The 24,161-nt window shown below is 39.8% G+C and overlaps 2 protein-coding genes across 2 annotated transcripts in view; both read right to left on the bottom strand.

The window, feature by feature from the left end:
• The window catches only part of LOC117495862 (CD209 antigen-like protein C), a 75,803-nt gene that overhangs the window by 20,092 nt on the left and 31,550 nt on the right, over positions 1-24,161 (bottom strand). The gene's annotated exons all lie outside the window — the stretch shown is intronic.
• On the bottom strand, positions 10,430-13,829 carry LOC117495872 (C-type lectin domain family 17, member A-like). The gene is made up of 7 exons (XM_034147454.1): positions 13,615-13,829; positions 12,988-13,123; positions 12,818-12,907; positions 12,542-12,610; positions 11,655-11,797; positions 11,333-11,436; positions 10,430-11,087 (listed from the first exon to the last, which is right to left on the bottom strand). The coding sequence occupies exons 2-7, from the start codon at positions 13,055-13,057 to the stop codon at positions 10,943-10,945; spliced, it is 621 nt and encodes a 206-aa protein (XP_034003345.1). The 5' UTR covers positions 13,058-13,123; positions 13,615-13,829; the 3' UTR covers positions 10,430-10,942.

The following is a 24,161-nucleotide window of genomic DNA, read 5'->3' as shown; positions in this document are numbered from 1 at the left end:
GAAGTCGCACTCTTTTTTCTCTTTTTCTGTTGTCACATGTGTTATCATTATTTTGAGTTTACCCATACAGGGTTAAGTATGGATACACTGTTGGAAAATACAAGAAAGGTGATACAAATTATGTACAGAGGTTTAGAAGCTCTAAAAGGTGAATTTTTGAGAAGTGATTGGAGAACTATGTGTAAAGGAGAGTTGTTGCAACACAGAAAACACCAGAATTTAAACTATGAACATTAATATAATTTCACTAATAGTTAATGGCCTAAACAACCCAATTAAAAAAGTGCTTACACAACTGAAACATCAAGGTGGAGATATTGTATTTATGCAAGAAACACATCTGTCAAAAGTGCTGTGTGTGTGTGTGTGTGTGTTTGAATGCGTTTATTTTAATCGATATTCCATCCCCTATTTACTTTTTTGAACACCACCAAGTTTTTACCAAGTTGTCATAAAAAGTCTGACTTCAATCTTGAAGTTATGAGATTCTAAGAGTCATCTAATTAACACCAGATGTAACATATTCAATCAATACATATAGTTTTGATCATAAACAGCTGAAAAAATTAGTCTTTCTCACGCAACATTCTTCATTTATGTTCAGATACATATGTAAACCACAGATATTTGGGGTAATAGCTAAAGTTCTTCTTTAACAGATACTTATGTGTTGGTTTACCAAGTCAAATGCATGGATTGGTTTGAGTGACAGAGAGGAAGCGACCTGGAAATGGGTGGATGGATCTCCACTGAATCTGAAGTAAGGCTTTACTTTGGTTTAAATACAGACACTGGTTTATGTTGTGACTTTTCTAACTTAATGTACACTGTGAGGGCATAAAAGTCACATGTTTCTGTAATGGGAGTCAACACAACACACAGGATGCATTTAATTAAATGTTCAAATTGGATATCACTAGATCACGCAATGGCAACTTTTTTTTGACACGCATACCAAGATAAACACATAAGAAAAAATACTGTGGGTGTACTGAATGTGATTTGACAAGATAAAGCTCTTGCATTTCAACCAATTGGTGTTATCAGATAAAAAAGTGACTCTACCACCTCCTATATTTTTTTCAACGTGAATAACTCTAAATGTTGTATGTATATGATCAGCAGCAGACAGGATGCTTCAGAGGAAAGAAATTACAATAAGTGAAATGCACACAACTGTTTTGGACTCTTTGGTTATTGGCTTTATCAAGTTTCAATTGTATTTTGTTAATTTATAGTTTTTTCAAGATTCAAGGCTTTTATTGTCATTCATACATAGCTACAGTGCAGCACAATAAAACAGATGAAATAGTGCAAGTAAATACAATCAAATAGAATAGAAGTAGTGCCATAAGAGTGATACATAATTTGTGAGTTGCAAACTGGTGAATGTTATGGATGTTCTTAGTTCAGGTCTTTAATAGTCTTATGGCCTGTGGGATGAAAGAGAGAGATAATGGAGAAGGGAATCTACAGTGGGGCGAAGAGGACTGTGCACACATCTCTATTTTCACCAATGGGTGGAACGACCAGTCCTGTAGGGACAATGTGCATTGGATCTGTGAGAAATAAGCTTAACATTGGTGTCTGTTTGGATACCAAACATGCAATCATGCTTTTACAATTTAGTTTAAATCGAGTTATTTAAAACTCTACAAAATGCCTGATTTCATGAATAAGAATTACTTTGCTCGAATTGATGAATCACATTTATTTAGTGTTTTTGTTTAGGATTAATATCAGTAATAAATAAATAGTCATTTAATTTGTTTTTGCCAACTTTTGTTTGCCTCAATTAAATTAGTATTTGTATTAATCCTTTTACATATCAACATAAAAACAGCTTATTAAAAACATCTGCTGATAAGCCCACAGTTCCTGAAAGTTATAATATTGAAGGTGCCTTATTGAGCAGAATATGGTAAAAATAAGAAAAATAAAAACTGTCAAACATTATTGAATAATTCAGACGTATACAACAATACTCTAGTCTCAGCATTGGTCTAACTCAGGGGTACTCAAATACAAATCTTAAAGGTCCAAAAAAAATGTTTCAATAAGACAAAGGTCCGTTTATTGCGGTTCAAACTTTTAAACAATTACAACAAGATTCTTAACACGAGGTTGCAAAAACAAAAATAATCTGTATGCAGCAGTTTTCATTGTTATTGTGTCTGTGCTTGATCCCTCAGAGTCGCAGTGTGAGCTGCACAGTTATGAATAAAGGCAGCTGCACCCTCTTTCATTCAGCATTCCCATTATTGCTTTATAAATGTCTTGCCCCCTTGTGGGTCCACTGAGGTTCGTCAGGCCCAACACATCTTCAACAAACTCCCCCTTTGCCTCATCATAAAAACTCACAAACACCAGCAACTGAGCATTGTCAGTGGTGTCAGTGGACTCATCCACAGCTAAGGAAATGCACTGTGCATTTTCTATTCCATCAAAAAGCTGATTAATCAAATCACCAGCCAGTATTTATGTTCTTCTGGTTGCTGTGGAATCTGAGCGGGGGATTTGCTTGATTTGACCTGTTATTTCCTCTTTGTGTTTGCCTTCAAACATGGTCTCCATCACTTCAGTCATGCATTCTTTTATACTTCAGTTATTATCCAGTGGAATGTCCTTACCTACTGGCCTAGTTAAATCAAAGTGGTTACTTTTTTTTGGCTGGGCAGTGGGCAGTGTAGTTTTACACACCGTCTTATTTGACTTTCTCAGGACTTAAAACTGTTTTTTGGGGGCAGACCCCCACAAAGAAAAACATATATTTACACACGTAAGGTCATCATCTTAACAGTGTTGTATGCTCATCCGTGAGCAGAGCATCAAGTTGACATGTCTATTACAGCTGAATGCGGCGATTACCATTTTGTTCAGCAAAACGCCTCACAAACTTATTAAGATCAACAGCTTTAGTGCGTTTTGATTCAATGCCGAGTACAGCCAAACTTGACAGTCTCTTCTCTGTCATTGTAGACCGCAAATACCTCATTCCTTCAGTACTTGGGTCAATCATATTTCCACGCTCGCGCCAGGGCCGGGGGAGGGGTTACAAGACGTGCATCTTGTGCTGCATTCACTTGCACTCGGACATTAGAGACTTTCTCTCATAAATGTCAGATGAGCCACAACTTTTCTTTCAAAACAAAGCTGCCAACTGGGGTGGCAGCTGGGGTGGCAAGGCCTATTTTTAGGGTGGCAGTTGCCACCCCATGCCACCCCGGTAGGTGAAACTAGGCTACTAGCTACAGTACAGATGCAACTAGATGAGCTGTTAACTCTCGCTCTGACTTTTTTTTTTTTTAAACTCTCGCTCTGACTCAGACAGGTTGAAAGAGACGACACACGCATTTTTCCCACCCGCATTCCGCGAAGACCCGCCCTACTGTGCCTCTGATTCGCAGACTGTTGGTGGGGGAAAAAAACGCTGACGGGATGCTGAATGTGATTGGACCAAAGCGTTGACAGACACACTCATACCCCATTCACACCAACGGTGTTTCGGGGCCGGTTCGGTGCTGGTGCTTGAAAAGCACCGGCTTTTCCTGTTCACACCGCAGCGGAGCAGCCTCTAAGCTCCGGAATCCGGTTCGTTTCGAGCACCAAAAAGTTGTCCGTCTCGAAGCAAGAACCGCATACGTCACGCTTATGTCGGAGGGGGGCGAGATTAACCTGAGCTAACAGTTAAGGCGAGTACGGCAAATAAAAGTTGTAACAAGCAGTAGTGCTGAGCAAAGTGACTAGAACGCAACCACACACTTGTTAAAAAAAAACACACTTTATAAAGTCAGGCAACACTAACCAGGCTTCGTGTGATTCTGTTTATTTGTACCTTACTTTGACCATCCGTTCGCTGTTATTGATCATTGTGGAGAGCAGGCAGACGTTTTGTTTGTTAGTATAGCAGCTATCGGATGGAATCAATACATGGGCTGCACAGGTTGTCATGTCCGACTATCACAAGTAGAATCATAATGAAAAATACGTCGGTAAAAAGTGCCTGGAGAAAACGGCTTAGCAAGTAGTCAGTTTAGCTTCGGTTGCTATGCTAACATCACCCATGTTATACCAGAGAAACTTTCATAACAGCGTTGTGATGCCAAACAGCGTCAATTCAGACTGACACACATTCACTTAAAGGGAACTGGGGATATGTATCAGCTGCTTGTGTGACAGTCAGACAGTGAATACTTTAGAGCCGTGTGAGCTAACCCGGAGCTAACGGGAGAATACACTCCCGTTGAAGAGCAGCCGGCCAGCACTGCAGCGGTCGGTAAATGCCGCTGAAACACATTAATAAACAATGAACCACGGCACTCTGGAGAAAAGTATAAGGTTGGAGAAGTCGTTATTTAATTTAATCTGGCTTCGTATGATTAAAAGCAACGCAGTCCCCGGCCCGTTGTTGTTGTGAGGTGAGCTCCGTTGGGGAGAAAATCAGCGACGTAAACTGTGACGTCATGACGCCGCAGCGGCAGCACCAGTCGGGCTCTGAGCGGTGTGAAAAGAGCCGGAGCTAAACCGAAGTACCGGTTCTGAACCTGAAAAGCTCTAGCACGGAGCTTGAACCGGAGTTGCGTTGGTGTGAAAGGGGTAACAGACAGTGGAACAGTCGGAGATGCAGAGCGCTGTTTGCAGTGGACATAGCGGAGAATTTTGACTCGTTGCGTTGTGGCGATGTCTCGCAGATAACACAGATAATACAGATAATACATATGAAAAGTATAATTTGCTCAGAGTCCAGAGACAGTTGTGGTTCGGTCCGGATCCGGACCGGAGTCCGGACTTTGAGGATGCCTGGCATAGAGAGTATCCTGACTGGCTGCATTACAGCCTGGTACGGCAGCTGCACCACCCTCAATCGCAAGGCTTTACAGAGGGTGGTGAAAACTGCACAGCACATCACCAGGACGGAGCTGCCATCCATGGAGGACCTTTTCTCCCAGCGGCTCAGGAAGAAAGCCCTCAGGATTATAAAAGACCCCCATCACCCCAGCCACAAAATGTTCTGTCTGCTGCCGTCTGGCAGGTGGTACCGCAGCATCTGGACTAAAATCACCAGACTCAGAGACAGTTTCATCCCACAGGCCATAAGACTGTTAAAGACCTGAACTAAGAACATCCATAACATTCACCAGTTTGCAACTCACAAATTATGTATCACTTGTATATAGACTCTTATGGCACTACTTCTATTCTATTTGATTGTATTTACTTGCACTATTTTATCTGTTGTATTGTGTTGCACTGTTGGAGGAGCCTGAGACCTAATATTTTCATTGTTATAACTGCACTGTAGCTATGTACGAATGACAATAAAAGCCTTGAATCTTGAAAAAACTATAAATTAACAAAATACAATTGAAACTTTATAAAGCCAATAACGAAAGAGTCCAAATCAGCTGTGTGCATTTCACTTATTGTAATTTCTTTACTCTGAAGCATCCTGTCTGCTGCTGATCATATACATACAACATTTAGAGTTATTCACATTGAAAGAAAAATAGGAGGTGGTAGAGTCACTTTTTTTATCTGATAACACCAATTGGTTGAAATGCAAGAGCTTTATCTTGTCAAATCACATTCAGTACACCCACAGTATTTTTTCTTATGTGTTTATCTTGGTATGCGTGTCAAAGAAAAGTTGCCATTGCGTGATCTAGTGATATCAAATTTGAACATTTACTTTAATTAAATGCGTCCTGTGTGTTGTGTTGACTCCCATTACAGAAACATGTGACTTTTATGCCCTCACAGTGTAAATTAAAGTGGACCTATCATGCTATATTTAAATGATATATTGTAGGGCCATACCTATATAAGGTATATTTATACGTTTCTGTTTTCAAAATACCAAACAGATCATGCATTTTAGCCATGCCTCATTTCGCTCTATGTGCTGTTTGCTGTCTACGGGTCTGATTCTGCTGGAGAGGGGAGACGTGCTCTGATCAGCTGCTGGGCTGTCAGAAGAGGGGGAGAAAAAGAGATCTCAGTCCTCCGTGTTTTATTATATAGAGTCGTTATTCATTTGTTTTAAAGCTCAATAAATAACAAAGAAGACCTTTGACCGGCACTTTTCTAATTTTGTCCGGAAGATTTAAACTTTAACGGACATCTTGACCGGCGAAACAAACTGAAACTGAAACTCTGCCGCACGGTCCCCTCGTTCCTTGGAAGAGGCGGAGAGGTGGGTGTTTGTCATCTGCTGGTGGACTAACCGGAGAGAATTACAGTGCTTGCCTCGATTGCTCAATGCAATCCCTCCCCGCAAGCGTTTGCAGCGGGAGCAAACGCTTGCCTCGGGGAGGGAGAAAAAAAGCCACAGCGGAGAATAAACAGAAGGGTAACCATGGTAACTATGGGCGGGAAGTCTTCTTCGCTGCTTTTGTGGCAGACTACAGCGCCACTTACAGGCCTGGCATATGTACTACAGCGTCTCCAGCGCTTTCGAGCGGCAATGGCCGGCCGTGGCCCAACCCCACATTCCCCTGATAGGTGGAGAGTTGCCCCAATAGCCGTAGTGCCACCGTCCTGACGTCAGAACAGTGTTCAAATCTGGATCAGTTTTTATCAGATCCGTTGCAGCCCCTTTTTTAGAGATTTGGGTATGGAGGAAAATAGAGAGGGTTGTGTTTTCTGACACTTGGTGAGTTCCCTGGAACACCGGGGACACATAGTCATGTATAAAAGACGTACAAAAGTGCATTTTGCATGATCGGTCCCCTTTAAGTTAGAAAATTCACAACATAAACCAGTGTCTGTATTTAAACCAAAGTAAAGCCTTACTTCAGATTCAGTGGAGATCCATCCACCCATTTCCAGGTCGCATCCTCTCTGTCACTCAAACCAATCCATGCATTTGACTTGGTAAACCAAAACATAAGTATCTGTTAAAGAAGAACTTTAGCTATTACCCCAAATATCTGTGGTTTACATAATCTCAACATAAATGAAGAATGTTGCGTGAGAAAGACTAATTTTTTCAGCTGTTTATGATCAAAACCATACGTATTGATTGAATATGTTACATCTGGTGTTAATTAGATGACCCTTAGAATCTTATAACTCTGAGCTTGAAGTCAGAATTCAGACTTTTTATGACAACTTGGTAAAAATTGGTGGTGTTCAAAACAAGTAAATAGGGGCAGGAATATCGATTATAATAAACGCATTCAAACACATTCAATATCACACACACACACACACACACACACACACACACACACACACACACACACACACACACACACACACACACACACACACACACACACACACACACACACACACACACACACACACACACACACACACACACAAGTCAATGGGAACTCCCTGTTAGTTGAAACTCGACGCAAAAGGGCCGAGTTGGAAAGTGACGACAGGGACCCTGACATAACGTCAACAAAGGCCGAATTGGGAGTGAGAATGTGTTGTACAGGAAGCCATGATTTCCCAACCTGTCAGGGAGCCATGGGTCCACGCTCCTGAACGGTATGACGCTGATGTGGGATTGTGTCAGTCTTAAGGCTAAGATTGCTTTCCTCATGGGTCTCCTCGGGAAAGCACTTTGGAGTAGGTGTCAGCCTTGTGGCACTTTTGGAATCGTTTCAGGGGTTCTCAGCTGAGATGTGGAGGGTGTTCGACGGCCAATGAAATCTATTCTGTTAAATAGAGATACATAAACTTACCCATAAAGGTCAATAATATTGGCAGTTCTTGATTCATCCCTTTTGACAGGTTTTATTTTTGGAACAGGGAGACAAAGGATAAATGTTTCATCTGGATTTTAACAACATTTCAAAATATTTAAATGTGTTCATGATTACATAAATACACAAATAAACTATAAATGACCTCCTGAACAAAATACAATTGAAACTGGATGAAGCCAATTTCCAAACAGTCCAAATCAGTTGTGTGCATTTCACTTTTTGTAATTTCTTTCCTCTGAAGTACTAAAAAAAACTTGGCCGGAAAGAGTTCGTCACTTTGAAAAAAAAAATAGGAAACTGTAGAGTTGCTTTTTTATCTGATAACACCAATTGGTTGAAGTGCAAGAGCTTTATATTGTCAAATCACTTTCAGTACACCTACAGTATTTATTTGTAGGTGTTTATCTTGGTATGCATGTTCAAAAAAACTTGCCATTGCGTGATCTAGTTATATTAAATTTGAACATTTATTAAGTACTGCAATTGACTTCAAATAACATAACTTTTACTGCAAATCCTGCAACACACACACACACACACACACACACACACACACACACACACACACACACACACACACACACACAATAATCGTATTTAATAATCGTGATATCAATATTGACCAAAATAATCTTAATTAAGATTTTTGCCTTAATCGAGCAGCCCAAGTGAGGTCCCGATCATCGCTGCTTGAAGCTTTAATTCTTATTGCCTAATTATTATGAATTTTTTCCTACATTTTAATCCCTCATTATTGCAAGAGACGGTACATGTAAATTATCAAGGGCAACGGTCAAATACAAATTTGTTAGTACTCAACAAGATTTATTTTTGTTCTTGTTATATTGTATCGTCAGTGTGTTGGAGAACCAAATCTGTTATGTGTCAGTAAAACCTTCTCTCCTTTTTCTCTCTCTCGCTCTCTCTCTCACACACACACACACACACACACACACACACACACACACACACACACACACACACACACACACACACACACACACACACACACACACACACACACACACACACACAGTACTTTTGATGATGTGTTTCTTGCATAAATACAATATCTCCACCTTGATGTTTCATTTGTGTAAGCACTTTTTTAATTGGGTAGTTTTATTTAGGCCATTAACTATTAGTGAAATTATATTAATGTTCATAGTTTAAATTCTGTTGTTTTCTGTGTTGTAACAACTCTCCTTTACACATAGTTCTCCAATCACTTCTCAAAAATGCACCTTTTAGAGCTTCTAAACCTGTGTACATAATTTCTATCACCTTTCTTGTATTTTCCAACAGTGTATCCATACTTAACCCTGCACGGGTAAACTGAAAATAATGATAACACATGTGACAACAGAAAAAGAGAAAAAAGAGTGCGACTGCCATCTGTGTTACCAAGCACCTAAGGTAGCTGTCCAACGTTTTCCATGCATGGAACTGAGCATGGATCCTAGGGTCTGCTAAGACCCAGAGCTGCAAGGTCTTAAAAACAGCCCTATCAAATATTTTCATCTAGATAGTTTGAAATATGATGTCTGATGTCTGGGAAAATGGCAATAGCGTAGAGGATAAAACAAAACAAAACACCATCAATACGTCACACCTCTTAAGTGCTAAAGGTATCCTAGCAACTGTACCAGATAATTATCTATACATCTATCTCAAAGATATAAGGAAATGTTTGATTTTTTCTCACGCTGAGAGTCAAGACAAATTCAAATAAGCTTTATTGACATGCCCACATTTAAAACACACTATTGCCAAAGCACATTGACAATACAGATTTAAGACTGAAACAAGTGAGATAATCAATTCCATTGTGTTAAATAGAAGAGCTTTATCTTGTCAGAGAACATGTAATACACCCACAATATATTCATACGGTTTTTATCTTTGTATGCATGCTCAAAGAAAGTTGCCATCTAATTTGCCCATTTACTAAAGTTCTGTAATTAACTTCAAATAAAAGGCAGTTTACTTTTCAAATGAAACATGAGCAAATCCTGCAGTTAAAGTCCCAGATTATTATTGTGATAAACATACATACATTTTTGTATTAATTGACAGCACTAGTTCTTACAGTATGTACAAAGTGGCTGGTACCTATGCATGTTAAATACCTGCAATAGATTTGTACTCACATGGCCACAAGAGGTCATTGTTAGGAAACATACTGTATAACACACAGGCTATTTTACACATTTGAACAAGTTAGACCAATGCTGAGACTAGAGTATTGTTGTATATTTCTGAATTATTCAATAATGTTTGACAGTTTTTATTTTTCTTATTTGTATCATATTCTACTCAATAAGGCACCCTCAATATTATAACTTTCAGGAACTGTGGGCTTATCAGCAGATGTTTTTAATAAGCTGTTTTTATGTTGATATGTAAAAAGATTTAACATTTATATTTTATTAGACATTTTCAAAGACAAAAACATATGGACGAAGACATGGCTCAAACACATCACAAACAGAACAGGACAATAACATGAAGGGTGGGGGGATTACAGTGTCAGTTACATTTAATGCATGCATATGGCGTTGTATTTATACATCATAATATAGATATACTTCATTGTTTCCTCATTATTATTATAAAACAAAACATTTATCATAGATAAATAAATAGATAAATAGTCAAATAAATAAATTTCCCATTTAATTTCACTTCTTTCATTATTATTACCATTATTTTTCTGTTTGTTCATAGCTTATTTCTCTTTATTTATTCATTAATATTATTATAATTATTATATTTTCTATTGGCAGCCGAGATGGTTTGAGTCCAGGAAAGCCCTTATCTTATCCAAATGCCTGTTGTCTGGCTTAACCAAATATAACAGGGAGAAAGCAGCTTCGTCCATACTGAAGATGTTTAGGAAGTCCTCCAGCCATCTATTTCAATTGAAGCAGTTGGGCTTTCTGACTTTCCAGTTCATAAGAACGTTACATAAGATATGTAAAAGGATTAATACAAATACTAATTTAATTGAGGCAAACAAAAGTTGGCAAAAACTAATTAAATGACTATTTATTTATTACTGATATTAATCCTAAACAAAAACACTAACACTGTGATTCATCAATTCGAGCAAAGTAATTCTTATTTATGAAATCAGACACTTTGTATAGTTTTAAATAACTCAATTTAAACTAAATTGTAAAAGCATGATTGCATGTTTAGTATCCAAACAGACACCAATGTTAAGCTTCTTTCTCACAGATCCAATGCAGATGGTCCTCACAGGACCAGCCGTTCCACCAGGCGGAGGGACTGATGTTTACACAGTCCTCTTCGCCAATCTTTCGATCCCCTTCTCCATTATCCGGCTGTGTTTCGTCCCAAAACCTAACAGGTATTACAGGAAAACAAGATGAACTAAAAGATTGGACATCAAATACAAATAACTATAAGTAATACAGCCATGTTCTTTTCTTAACACCCAAATGAATCTTCTGGTGAAAGGGGCATACACCCTACGTTTAAATGCATCCTGTGTGTTGTGTTAACTCCCATTACAGAAACATGTGAAACATTTAGAAAGGTCACAACATAAACCAGCGTCTGTATTTAAAACCAAAGTAAAGCCTTACGTCAGGGTCAGTGGAGATCCATCCACCCATGTCCAGGTCCCCTCCTCTCCTCTGTAACTCAAACCAATCCAAGTGGCTTCCTTGATCTTGCTAGAGATGAATTTCTGTTCACATATCAAAAATGCAGTTTACTGGGATGGACATCAACATTCAGATAACTTTTCCCTTTTTACTAGCTCAGAAATATGTAATTAACACCATTGTTGTGACGTAATCATTATAGCTGATAGACACATTTGCTAGTATATGTACAATAAAAACATTATTGATTAATAAAAGCAGGGGGTTATACAATCACAAGTGTTAGACTAGCACACATTACCTGTTTTTTATTACTGTCTACGGTCACCAGATGTGCTCCTCTGGCTCTGCAGTTGTCTCTGCTTTGTTCCCAAGAAGCTTTCTCAGTAGAGAGGTTATAACAGGAACAACCGAACATCCTCCATCCTTCAGGACACGTTTTTGCTGTAAAAGTTTTAAGATCTTGTTGATTTACTGCTTTAACTGCTGAAATATGGAACTCTTGAGTGCATTATATGTCACTTTTGTAATAATAATGGAAAAACATATTTATTAAGCATTTTTAGAGGGATCAAAAGAGATCACACATTTCATTGCAGAACAACTGCTTCTCTTTTTTGGGATTTAAATAACTGTTTGGATGTGATCTAGTCAGGCACCACAGCACTGAGACTGATCTTGTTAAAGTCTTCAATGACATCCACTTAAACACAGACAGTGGCAACATCTCGGTGTTAGTAACTAGACCGACTGGAAAACTGGGTCTGACTTTCGGCAACAGTTCTAAATTGGTTTGAAACCTTGTTATCCTTTATTATTATTATTATTATTATTATTATTATTATTATTATTATTATTATTATTATTATTATTATTATTATTATTATTATTATTATGCTGCAAATATCTAAATTATATAAGCATAGTTTACAGAGAAATATAAATATGGTGGGTGAAGAAAAATAAAACAAACTATAAATTAAATCACTCAACACAAAGTCATTAAAAACAAATTCTTGATTATCATTAATGAAAAGTGTCATTGTGTAACTATTTTATGAAAGGATCAATAGTCAGCCTTAGAATATCAATATCGAGGTATTTTGTAAAAACATATTATGATAATTGATATCTTACACACACACACCGAGCCCTATGCAAATCCCCACATGAAGCACTGACCCTTACCCATCAAACTCTGAAGTCGGTCCACCAGCTGGTTGATCCGCTGATCTCTAACACCTACTGAGTTATGATCTGAAATGAAAATAGATGTTTCTTAAATTACCTGATGCAATCATACTGACACAAACCAAAATTAATGTTTTCCTAATTTGGCCCTAGGAGAAAAGTAGAAAAACTATGGATGTTTTGGTCAAATGTGCATCTTTCAGAGCAGAATATTGCTCCTTAAAATCACACGTTCAAAATGAAATTATTAAACATATTAAAAGAAAGACTCACAGTGGACAGCGAGGCCGATGAGTCCAGCCAGCAGGAAAACACTCAGCAGCCCCAGACCGAGAACAGACGCTCTGAGAAGTCTCCTGGGACCTGAACACAGAGAAGACCAGGGAGTAAAAAAAAGTACAGTAAATCCAAAATCCACAGTGCACTCTGTCTGACACTCTTACCTTCTTGTATTGTTGATGAGCTTGAGCTTAGGGTTTTGACATCAACAGCATTGTCATAGATTTTCTCCATTGCTCATGGGAATGCCAACTCTTTCCTAGAAGGTCAGCTCTGCAGCAAGTATCCTGAAGTATGTGACTGGGGAAAGTGTGGTTGCTGGTTTGAATTTCTAAATGCTTTATATTTTTGAGGAAGTCACACATCATTTGAGGAAGTAACACATCATTTGAGGAAGTCACAGGTCATTTTACATATAAAAAAAAAGAAGAAGATGATCAGGAAATACTAACTTTATTGATATGAAAATATTAAAAAGCACAGTGACAATAAAAATGTAAGACTGAAACAAATGTGATAATCATGTCCATTGTGTTAAATAGAGACATATAATCTTACAAAGCCATAAAGATTAATAATATTCAAAATATTCTGATCCTGTAAAGATCTATTTTACTGGTTAATAAAAGAGAATAGCATGTCATCATTGTGAAAGCAGCTACAAATATTTGTTGGCGTGAAAAGCTGGCTCTCTTGATGGCCCAAGGCACAAGACGAACTGGCACAGATATAAAGAATATTATTCTGTTAATGTAATTTTAGTTTCTGAAAGTTGAGACAATTTAAGTTACCTTTTGTTGAACTACTGTATAAGTCTTTCAGTCTCCCTCTCAGCTATCCACTCTCAGGGGAAAGCCGTACTGCAGACGCCAGCTGATGCACCACAACACCACTTCAAGCCCGGTGACTGGGTAGTGATCAAAGACTTCAGGAGGAAACACTGGAAGCAGCAACGGTTCCAGGGAAGTGGCGTGCCAAGCTATGAACACACGCATCAGAGGGTTGTGTTGTTCAGAGAGTTGTGTCGCATGTTTTCCGTTTCCTCATATAGGCTACATGTAAATAAAAGTTTTACACAGAAAAAAGTTTTACATATGTATTTTTGATCCACACATATTTGTTTTCCGTTTAAAACCGCTGCACCTGCAAACACAACCCGCTTTCTGTGCATGGATCGCTGTGCATTCATGTGTGGGTTTTTTGAGACTCCCCTGACGGTGACCCGATTCGTACTTTGTTCTATATAGCCAATCAAATGTCTCCTCCATTACATTACATGTTACCTGTTAGACGCTTTTATCCAAAGCATACATACTCAATATACTGTGGACAATACCCACAGGAGCAATTTGGGGTGAAGTGTCTTGCCCAGGGACACAACGACATGCTGAGTGCAGTGGGGTTTGAACCTGTGCTCCTCTGAGCCGAACACCAACGCACTAGACCACTGCGCCACAGCCTCCCCATTCTATATACACACACACAAACTAATTTTGCAGACCCTATCCCTCCATAGTCTTTCAAGTAGGAGGAGAAATGCCAGCGTTGTCCTCCGGTTTACAGGCACTGTGTAAATTATATATATAGAATAATTATGATGATGAATGCATTTTTTTACCACTAAAATACAGCAACACATCTTTGATTCATGTCGTTTATAACTGGAATATTACAGTTATTATTAACTTTGTCTGTACAAAGTAGCCTGTCCAGGAAATATGCCCAAATCAACAAAAACTGCGAGCCGGCAGGCAAGACGCTCCGCTTCTGAAATGCTTCTGAAACGCGCCTGGTAGGGTATAGAGTGGCGAAGTCACGCCCATCTACTTCCGCCCCATGGGACCTTATTTCGGAAAAATAATGTATTGAAGTCAATGGAGAGAGAAAACTTATCTTTCGATCCCGTTTGAATTGTGCCATGAATTACACATATGATGTTTGTCAATCTTAAAAAATCATTTCCATGTCAAAAAAGTCACAGTTTGTCGTAAAACTGTTGAAATATAAGACTATGAAAAATACGCAACTAGAAAGACTACAAATCCCAGAGTCGCGTAAGTGATGTCACAATTGAGACACTACGATATACGTATAATACCGTATATATACGATCAGCGCCATATAGATAGAATCTATCTATATGGCGCTGGCTAAGATAAGATAACTTTCACAAGATGCCTGTGTGCTTAGTACCAGGTTGTTATTATACCAGCAATGGGTCTTGCTCGTTCTTTCGCTTCCCGTCTGATGAAAGAGGAGTGTGTGGATCAAGCTAGCTAGTAGCTAGCACGTTAGTTAGCATTACAGCCTTGTCATTTGTATTAGCCTTAACATGAAGTAACATTAAGTAACCCAAAATGTTAAACAGTAAGAGTAGTAGTCATATTTCGTGAACCCTTTGAAGAGTACTGTCACCGGTGTGATCATTCTATAATACACCATTTAAGCCCGGGGGAGAAATGCTAACGCTAACGCTAGCGATCTTCTCTACTTCATGCTATCTGCACAAATGGTTGACATTAAACATTAAAACGACCAGGCAGTTCAGAGAGAATCAAAGGAAGGCAGGCAGGCAGCTTTGCATGACATTCTTCAGGACGTGTTTCATTGTGGTGATAGTGAGGGTAGTCAATCGTTTTGTTGACAAGACAGTAGTGACGGCCATCTTGGTGACGTGTGTTGTTGACCAGAGATGTAGTTCATTGAGCGTTTCACACAAACAAATGTGTTACTTCACAGTTTTACGACACATTTTTTTTTTTTGACTTGCAAAATTATCTTTTAAATTGACAAACATCATATGTGTAATTCGTGGCACAATTCAAACGGGATCGAAAGATAATCTTTCTCTCTCCATTGACTTCAATACATAATTTTTCCGAAATAAGGTCCCATGGAGGTCCACCGGAAGGGGAGGGACTTCGCCACTCTATGACGCCGGAGGAGGCCGGACCAAAACCGCGGCGCAGCCGTGACGCGGCGCAGACGGACCCGGTGGAATCTAGGGGTAATCCCTCGATTCCACCGGGTCCGTCTGCGTCGCGTCACGGCTGCGCCACGGTTTTGGTCCGGCCTCCTCCGTGCTGGCTCGCAGTTTTTGTTGATTTGGGCATATTTCCTGGACAGGCTACTTTGTACAGACAAAGTTAATGATAATTGTAATATTCCAGTTATAAACAACATGAATCAAAGATGTGTTGCTGCTGTATTTTTGTTGTAAAAAAATGCATTCATCATCATAATCTTTCTATATATATAATTTACACAGTGCCTGTAAACCGGAGGAGAACGCTGGCATTTCTCCTCCTACTTGAAAGACTACGGAGGGATAGGGTCTGCAAAATTAGTTTATTTTGGGGATTGACTGGATGCTCTGACCGGTCCACTTCCTGCCCGGCGCTATGCAACGCCTCACGTCGCGTCGAAAATAGACTTGAATCCTATTTTGAGCGGAGCCCAGCGCCGAGACGCTTCTGGGACGCTTCTGAGCGGCTCATAAGCGTCCTAGAAGCGTCTCGGCGCAGTGGTGGTCGGGGAGTCATCAAAGCGCAAGACGCTGTTCCAGTCCATGTTTGGTGATGATGAGGCGGGTTGCAACTTGCTGTCATTATGCCCGACTCGGTGGGCTGTAGGCACAAGGGCGATTTCACGGGTTGTCTACTCATATACAGCCCTTTTGCAGACACTGAAGATGCTTAAGCAAGACAAGACAGTCAGGGGAGATACTCGGGCAAAAGTATCTGGTCTATACAAACAAGCCACAAAAGACAAAACATACTTTGGCCTTTTGTGCTGTGAGGCTCTTTTTGGACCATGCGAGACCATAGCCAGAGCTCTCCAAAGTGAGAAGGCAAGTGCGAAGGGGGCACTGGAGTGTGTGAGTGCGCTACGACAGCGCATGCATGGACTGAGAGAAGATGGATTTATCCAGGAAATGACTGCCTGTATGCATATTTCTTTATTTTGTATTGTGTTTTAAGCCAGTACAGCACTTTGGACCACATACGTTATTTTGAAATGTGTTATACAAAAATATTTAAAGGGTTAAATTGAAGGCAAATGTCGACATTACTCACCCGTAGTTAACAAGCTATGCTATGCACGTGCCCGTAATACAAACCCATCTCTGCAGGCATCATAAAGATATGAGGCTGCTCTGATTTCCCAGTTTGTAACTCTTGCCTATTCTCTTCATGTCTTAATCCCTCTCACATGAGATGGGAGAAGAGGAGGAGACACCTCGAGAGACGAGTTGAGGCAACAGACATTCAATGAAATTAGATATCATGACAATCCTACCTAGCACCCTAATGTCCAGGACACACATGATGCCTAAGCTGCACGTGTGCTTAGCATTATGGCTTATGCTTTTTATCTGGGCATCCATAGAAACATGTCAGAGCAGCCACAGTTTCCACATGAGCAGCACAAGTCATGCCTATTTTTTCTTCTGTGAGACCCACGTGGTTCTCTGCAAAAATATACCCGGCAACAACCTGTAAAAAGTCTTATCACCATGTTTCATTACAGATGTAATGTATTTATCTGCACGTTTTAAATTATTTCTAGTTTAATGAGAGAAGCTGGTACATTTTCATTATGATCATGGTCTTAAATAAATACGATAAGTTGTTGCGTTAACACTGATATGAGAAACATAGCAATATGTCTACTGTCAGCAGCTTAAAAACATTATTTTCACACTACCTGAATTTCATTCACTTAAGAACTACCTGATTGAATTATAATACGAGGGAAATTCAATGAATGTTATTAATTTCTTGCAAGTAAGGCCAAAAATAAGTCTTCCTTCAAATTAATTCTGTAAATGTTCCCTTGTATTATTTTCAACATTTGCAGTGTGGTTTGCTGCACAACAAGCTGGGACAACTTCTGCTCGTCCTGTAACCCCGGTGGAAAACATTCCACCAGCCCCCCAGAGCCAGAGCCAGAGCCAGAGCCAGAGCCAGAGCCAGAGCCAGAGCCAGAGCCAGAGCCAGAGCCAGAGCCAGAGCCAGAGCCAGAGCCAGAGCCAGAGCCAGAGCCAGAGCCAGAGCCAGAGCCAGAGCCAGAGCCAGAGCCAGAGCCAGAGCAAGAGCCAGAGCCAGAGCCAGAGCCTCCTCCCTCCCCCTTCTCTTCTCATCCACCTCCTCCATGCCCCCTCTCCTCCCAGCCTCCACCTTCCAAAAAAAGTCGAAGAGGTTCGATGTGCACTATACTAAATACATTTTTTTAAATGATTGTTTGGAAGACTTATTACCTAATTATTAAAATTGTGTTTTTTATTTTTAGAATGCAGGAAACACAGGACCCAGAAGGTTTTCTTGTATGAAAGCATTGTGGACAGAAGAGTTTTAAATGTAAGTATGTTCTAATTTCTTCCTTTTTGTTTTTCTTGTTAAATAACATAAAAACGTACAGAACATTATTGGTACCGTCTACAGACCATCAGTGAGATATCTGCACAGAGCCCAAACGATACTAACATATAACCGCCTCTGGATACACAAGTATCCACTATCGTACATGTATGGAGCGGTGAGGTTCCTCAATCCATGCTCGACACTGCACCTTTTGTTGTCATTGTAAGCATTACAGGACTACGTTTTGCATCACCTTATAACCTTTTGTTGTAGGAAACTCCCAGTCTTAAAGAAGCTGCTCCATACTGGTACGATAGTGGATTCTTCTGTCTCTCTGGTTTCAGATGCTGTTGTCTGTTAGTATCGTTTATGTGTAGAAATCTAACCTTATTCATGGTCTATAAATGGTATCAATAATGTTCTGTAAAGTTGTATCACCTAACTTTGGAAAGTACTCATTACTATTTGCGTCCTTGTCATGTCATGCCTTTCAGCAAAGTGAAGAAGTACAAATTAGGTGGGCACCATGCTCCGAGTGGTAAGTTCTTCCTTAATGACATGTATGTGTTGTACTGGAAGCAAATGGTTTATACACTGATGCAGTGTTTCAAATCCTATTTTAAATTGACTTACTTGGCTGATTAAGCATCACAAATACTACTACTATAGCATGACATATTAATATCTATTCAACTGTTCTTTATGTGTGTTTTGCAGTGGCAAGAAGTGGGAGGACACATGGGAGCCTGCCCAACTCTATAGCAGCTCATAATGATAAGAAAAATAACTGCTGTTTCCAATGTTGTTCAGCAGTTGTAATGTTCAGTTCATGTCTGTTAAGTTATTTATTTCTAAATGAGAATTGTATTTCATTCGTTTATTTCGTTTTTGTATTTTTTCTCAGTTTAAACCAGCCACAAGTTTTTGTACTTGCTCAAATGCAAACACACACACACACACACACACACACACACACACACACACACACACACACACACACACACACACACACACACACACACACACACACACACACACACACAAGCAATTAATCTGAATTGAGCACTTACGATACGATAATAGTTTATTGGTCAGATCAAGTCTGAAATCTGACTTGCATCACAGCAGCTCCATGTGTAACATCAATATAGACAAATATCAAGAAAACGCAATCCATGAAAAACAAACAACAAACATTTAATATAACAGCACAATCACTGAGAGAAAACCTGCTCAAAGACCCTTTAGCGTGCATTTGATCTGGGATTTAGCTCTGTGTTTACTGTGAGGATTGACTGATGCACAAAGGATGCTTCAGTCTGAATTCTTTTACTCAATAAGTCTTTTACTCAACAATTGAATAAAATAATTAGCCTAAAATGGCTTGCAGTGGAGCGTAGCTTTAGCAACGTGATATATTTGATGATATTGTACTGCAGACAGGTACAGTATAGTGAAGGTCTTCAAATGGACAACTAAGAAATCTTATTTGGTCTTGGATTTTTTTAACTTTAACAATGTTTACCCTCTCTTTAGTGATCTGCTGCTGCCCCGTGTCCGAGTGGAGCAGATTGAGAGAACAGACGCTGGTAATCTGGGCAGTGGAATCTATTTTAGTGATGACCTGAGGTAAGTGGAACATCTGAAATCAAGTCTGTTAGGAAATATAAAATCTACTTCTATATACTACTCTTGAATTGCCTAAAACATTACAGAATTTATTGAAACGATTGCGACTATGAGAATTAATTGTATCTAGAACAGAGGTGTCCAAACTTTTTTCACCGAGGGCCACATACAGAAAAACATACTAAGGGCTGGGCCGCTCATTAGAGGTATATTACCTCGTAAGTTCAGTTATAAATGAGCAAAATCAATCAAATGTGAGTGTTGGCAGCTCATCCCTTAAAACAGAAGATTGATTATAATAAGGAGAAATAGGAAGGGTGTATTTCATGCTTGTTATGTAAATAAGTCATTGGGCTTTTTTCTTAACAACTAAGATATGTTAGAAAATGTTTCCAACTTTAATTGACTGAATTTATTTGAAAAGTGTTTTTATTAACACATGAAAACTACTGTGTAATATATTTTTACATGTATCTTTAAGAAGTACAATACAATACAAGACAAGCACAAGTTTCATTTGTGGACCATATTCCATTATACTTTTTGAATTTGCTGAGGGCCGATTCAAAATGGTCCGGGGGCCGCATTTGGCCCCCGGGCCATATTGGACACCCCTGATCTAAAACTCTCCACTCTCTCCTTATCCACAGCACCAGTTTGAAATACTCCAAGCCCAGCGAGACAGACGGCTCTCGGCTGCTGTTGGTGTGCGATGTGGCGCTGGGTCTGTGCATGGACGTCCATAAGAAAGACCTCACCCTGACCGAGGCTCCGGAGGGACAGGACAGCGTGCACGGGGTCCGCCGCACCCCCAACACTCACTCTGAGTTTGCGGTAGGTGTTTTCCTGCTAATTGTTAGGAAAATATCACTCGTCACCGGCTTGAGCTTCAATAATCAGGATCCATGTATTTATTATCCTTGTAATAATGGAGGTAGTCATCACATACAGAGCATTTGGTACAATTAGTTCCTGAACAGTGTCCTTCACATGCTGATATACAAGAGAGGGAGTTACACAGTCACAAGATGGAGGAATATAAAGCAGTATTCAATGTTTAGTTTAGATTAGCTCCACGTCAGAAATGATCATGCTTGTCATATGTCATCTCAGCTGAACACTTAAAATATGCCAGTCTTAAGCTTGCTCCTCTTCTTGCTCTGTGTCTTACTGGTTTCCTTAATCATGGTGTCTTAGTTTCCATGTTATCTGTGCTACTTGTGCCAGTCATCAAGGATAAAGCTGGGAAAATTAATGGCATTGATAATTACAGACCTATTGCTTTAGCTAGCATTCTCTCTGAAGTGCTGGAGAAAATGATGTTGGATCAACTGGAAAGGTATACAACCAGTTTGGTTTTAAAAGAAAACACGGCACAGATATGTGTATTTTTGCTTTAAAAGACATTATAGCAAAATATAGAAGCCAAAATTCCACCATGTTTCTGTGTTTTATTGATGCCTCTAGGGCATTTGATAGACTGGATCATTTCAAATTATTTGAAAAATGTGCCAAAGAGGGGTACCCAAGTACATAATAAGGATCTTAGCCTTTTGGTATGCACATCAGACTATGCAGGTGAAGTGGGGCAATACTGTGTCTGAAAATGTTTATGTTGGTAATGGGGTCAAGCAAGGTGGGATTTTATCTTCCTTGTTGTTTAATCTGTACATTGATGATCCGTCTAGGAAACTGAACTTGTGTAAAACTGGCTGTGTCATCGGTGATACTGTTGTCAACCACCTTATGTACGCAGATGATTTAATCATCTTTTCCCCGTACAGTGCAAGCTTACAACAGCTTCTGAGGATTTGTTCCCAGTATGGCATTGATTTTAATATTAAGTATAACGCCAAGAAGAGTTGCATCATGATTGTGCGAAGTAAAGAGGATAAAAAGGCTGTATTTCCTAATTGTATTCTCAGTAGCAACATTCTTCTTGTGTGCAGTGAGATTAAGTACCTTGGTCATTATATCTCTGATGATCTCACAGATGACAAAGACATCCATAGACAACGCTGCAAACTGTATGCCCAGGCAAACATATTAATGCGGAAATTTCACAAGTGCTCTGTAGATGTCAAGGTATCACTTTTTAAAGCTTTCTGCACACCATTGTACACGGCTCACCTGTGGAGTAACTACAAGGCTAGCAGCATGCAAAAACTAAAAGTTGCATACAAGGATGCTATACGGTTGCTGGTGAGGGTACCACGATGGCACAGTGCCAGCCAGCTGTTTGTTAACTTGGGGGTACCTACCTGTCAAGCCCTTTTAAGAAATGTAATGTACAAATGAATGTGTCGCCTAGAGGAGTCAGACAATTACATTACATGTCACAATCATGTTATCTCGATTTTAATTAACCCTGTGAAGAGTTCTACTCGGTTCTCTTCCATGATTTGGAGACATTGGCGCAGCAGCCTCTACAGACAGTGAGCATATATGTGTGGCTAGCTGTAATTTGACTGATTTTAGCTTTTTAATCTTATTTATTGTTGTGTATTTTGTCATTTTGTATGTGATATGGACCTTGAGTCTGAAATAAAGATTGAATTGAATATCTATCCTTCCTTTTAAACTACTTGGTATATTAGTAGTACAGTACATACAATTTATCCATTGTGCAGAAAGGTTATTTTCACAGTAATAAACATGTCATGTCTTTTGGTTACATTTCTCTTATTTTTTTAAATAGGAAGTTGCAAGTTTTAGAGTGAGTGAAAATATCCTGTACAAAACCCATCCACCAATTTAAGTCTAAAAGGGGCCCTGTTAGGCTTTTTGGGGTTTTCACTTTCGTAGTGTGTTTGTGGCGGCGGGGTGTGGTTAGGGCGCCGCCTGCTGGAGTGATGGGAGTAGCTTGGCCGGAGACCAGACAGCTGATCAGAATCAGGTAGTCAATAGGCTTGTTTGAGACGAGCTGCGGCTCGCCTCGAAAGTAGACGAGAATAGCCGATCGCAGCCGGGGGAGGTCTCAAAAAGCTCGCCTGAAGTCGGACAGCTCGGAGTCGGCTTCTTCTTCTTCTTCTTCTTCTCTCGGTTTTTTGGCGGATTTCAAACAACTTTAAGGTGCATACTGCCACCTCCGGAGTCGGCTTGACTCGGTTTGCATTTATAAATGCACACGGCATCTATTGCACGTCTGTCCGTCCTGGGAGAGGGATCCCTCCTCTGTTGCTCTCCCTGAGGTTTCTCCCATTTCCCCTTTAAACTGTGGGTTTTTCTCTGGAAGTGTTTCCTTGTATGATGTGAAACGTAAGGACAGAGGGTGTCGTATTGTCATACTGATATTCTGTACAAACTGTGAAGTCCACTGAGACAAATGTAACATTTGTGATATTGGGCTATATAAATAAACATTGATTGATTGATTGATAAAGAATGGACAAATGTGTTTAATCGTTAATGTCAGATATGTACTAAGTAAATACATTTGTTCCTGCTCAAGATTAGATTCAACTTTATTGTTATTGCACAGATTACAGGTACTGAGACAACGAAATGCAGTTTAGCTTCTAACCAGGAGTGCATAAAGCAGTAAAGTGAAAAGTAATGTACACAATCTACAGAATAAAATATAGAATGAATTGAATGATGAAAAAACAGTGAGGGATATGAATACACTATATATACAGTAGCCTAGCCTAGTATGAACAGTGTGTTGTATGAATATGCTAAGATATATAAAGTATGACAACGGTAAGCAGTGCAAGTATAGTATAAAATATATAGATATTAATGTCATGATGATAAACATTGTGGAACAATGATGAAAAATGTGAATGGAAGTGGCGACGTAAAACTGACACAAAACAACAACACACTTTTGCCGAGCCAATGGAGAGTTTCATCTCCAGCACGGGGTAAAACCCACCAATGAGCGCTCAGCTCGAGATACCAGCGAGTCGTTTCCCATCAAGCATTTCGCTTCCGCAGCCCGGGGAGAGAAACTGCGCCGCCTCGCTGCGCCTCGCTCTCAAGTCTGCGGGCGTCTTTGTCCCGCGAGATTTCAACGTCTCATGTAGGCGAGCCTCCTGAGCAAGTCGGACAAAATGACTAACCATCATGCAACGCACGAGCAAGACGTTGATCGCAATTGCGCAGGTCTGCGCAGGTCTCGCTTGTCTCAAACAAGCCTAGTCATTCAATAAGAGGAAGTCTCCCGGCTGCACTGTTTCCTGGAGTGGAACTCAGATTTTTGTGTTGGACAATAAACTCTGTTCTTCCACCCAAACCTTCTCCTTCCGTCCTGTTTTTAACCTGTGTGCAGGGCTGGACTGGCCATCTGGCATACCGGGCATTTTCCCGGTGGGCCGACGTGCCTTTTGGGCCGACACGTCATT

The sequence above is a fragment of the Trematomus bernacchii genome, unplaced genomic scaffold (assembly GCF_902827165.1).
Source record: "Trematomus bernacchii unplaced genomic scaffold, fTreBer1.1, whole genome shotgun sequence".
Taxonomy (NCBI): Eukaryota; Metazoa; Chordata; class Actinopteri; order Perciformes; family Nototheniidae; genus Trematomus; species Trematomus bernacchii.
This window is presented reverse-complemented; position numbering and strand designations above follow the sequence as displayed.

Excerpts from the sequence above, each read along its gene's own strand:
- LOC117495872 (XM_034147454.1), bottom strand. The coding sequence starts at position 13,057 with ATGGAGAAAATCTATGACAATGCTGTTGATGTCAAAACCCTAAGCTCA. Across the intron at positions 11,437-11,654 it reads TAGACAGTAATAAAAAACAG|AAATTCATCTCTAGCAAGAT; the intron begins GTAATGTGTGCT and ends ATATGTGAACAG. Across the intron at positions 11,088-11,332 it reads GGATCTCCACTGACCCTGAC|GTTTTGGGACGAAACACAGC; the intron begins GTAAGGCTTTAC and ends AATACCTGTTAG.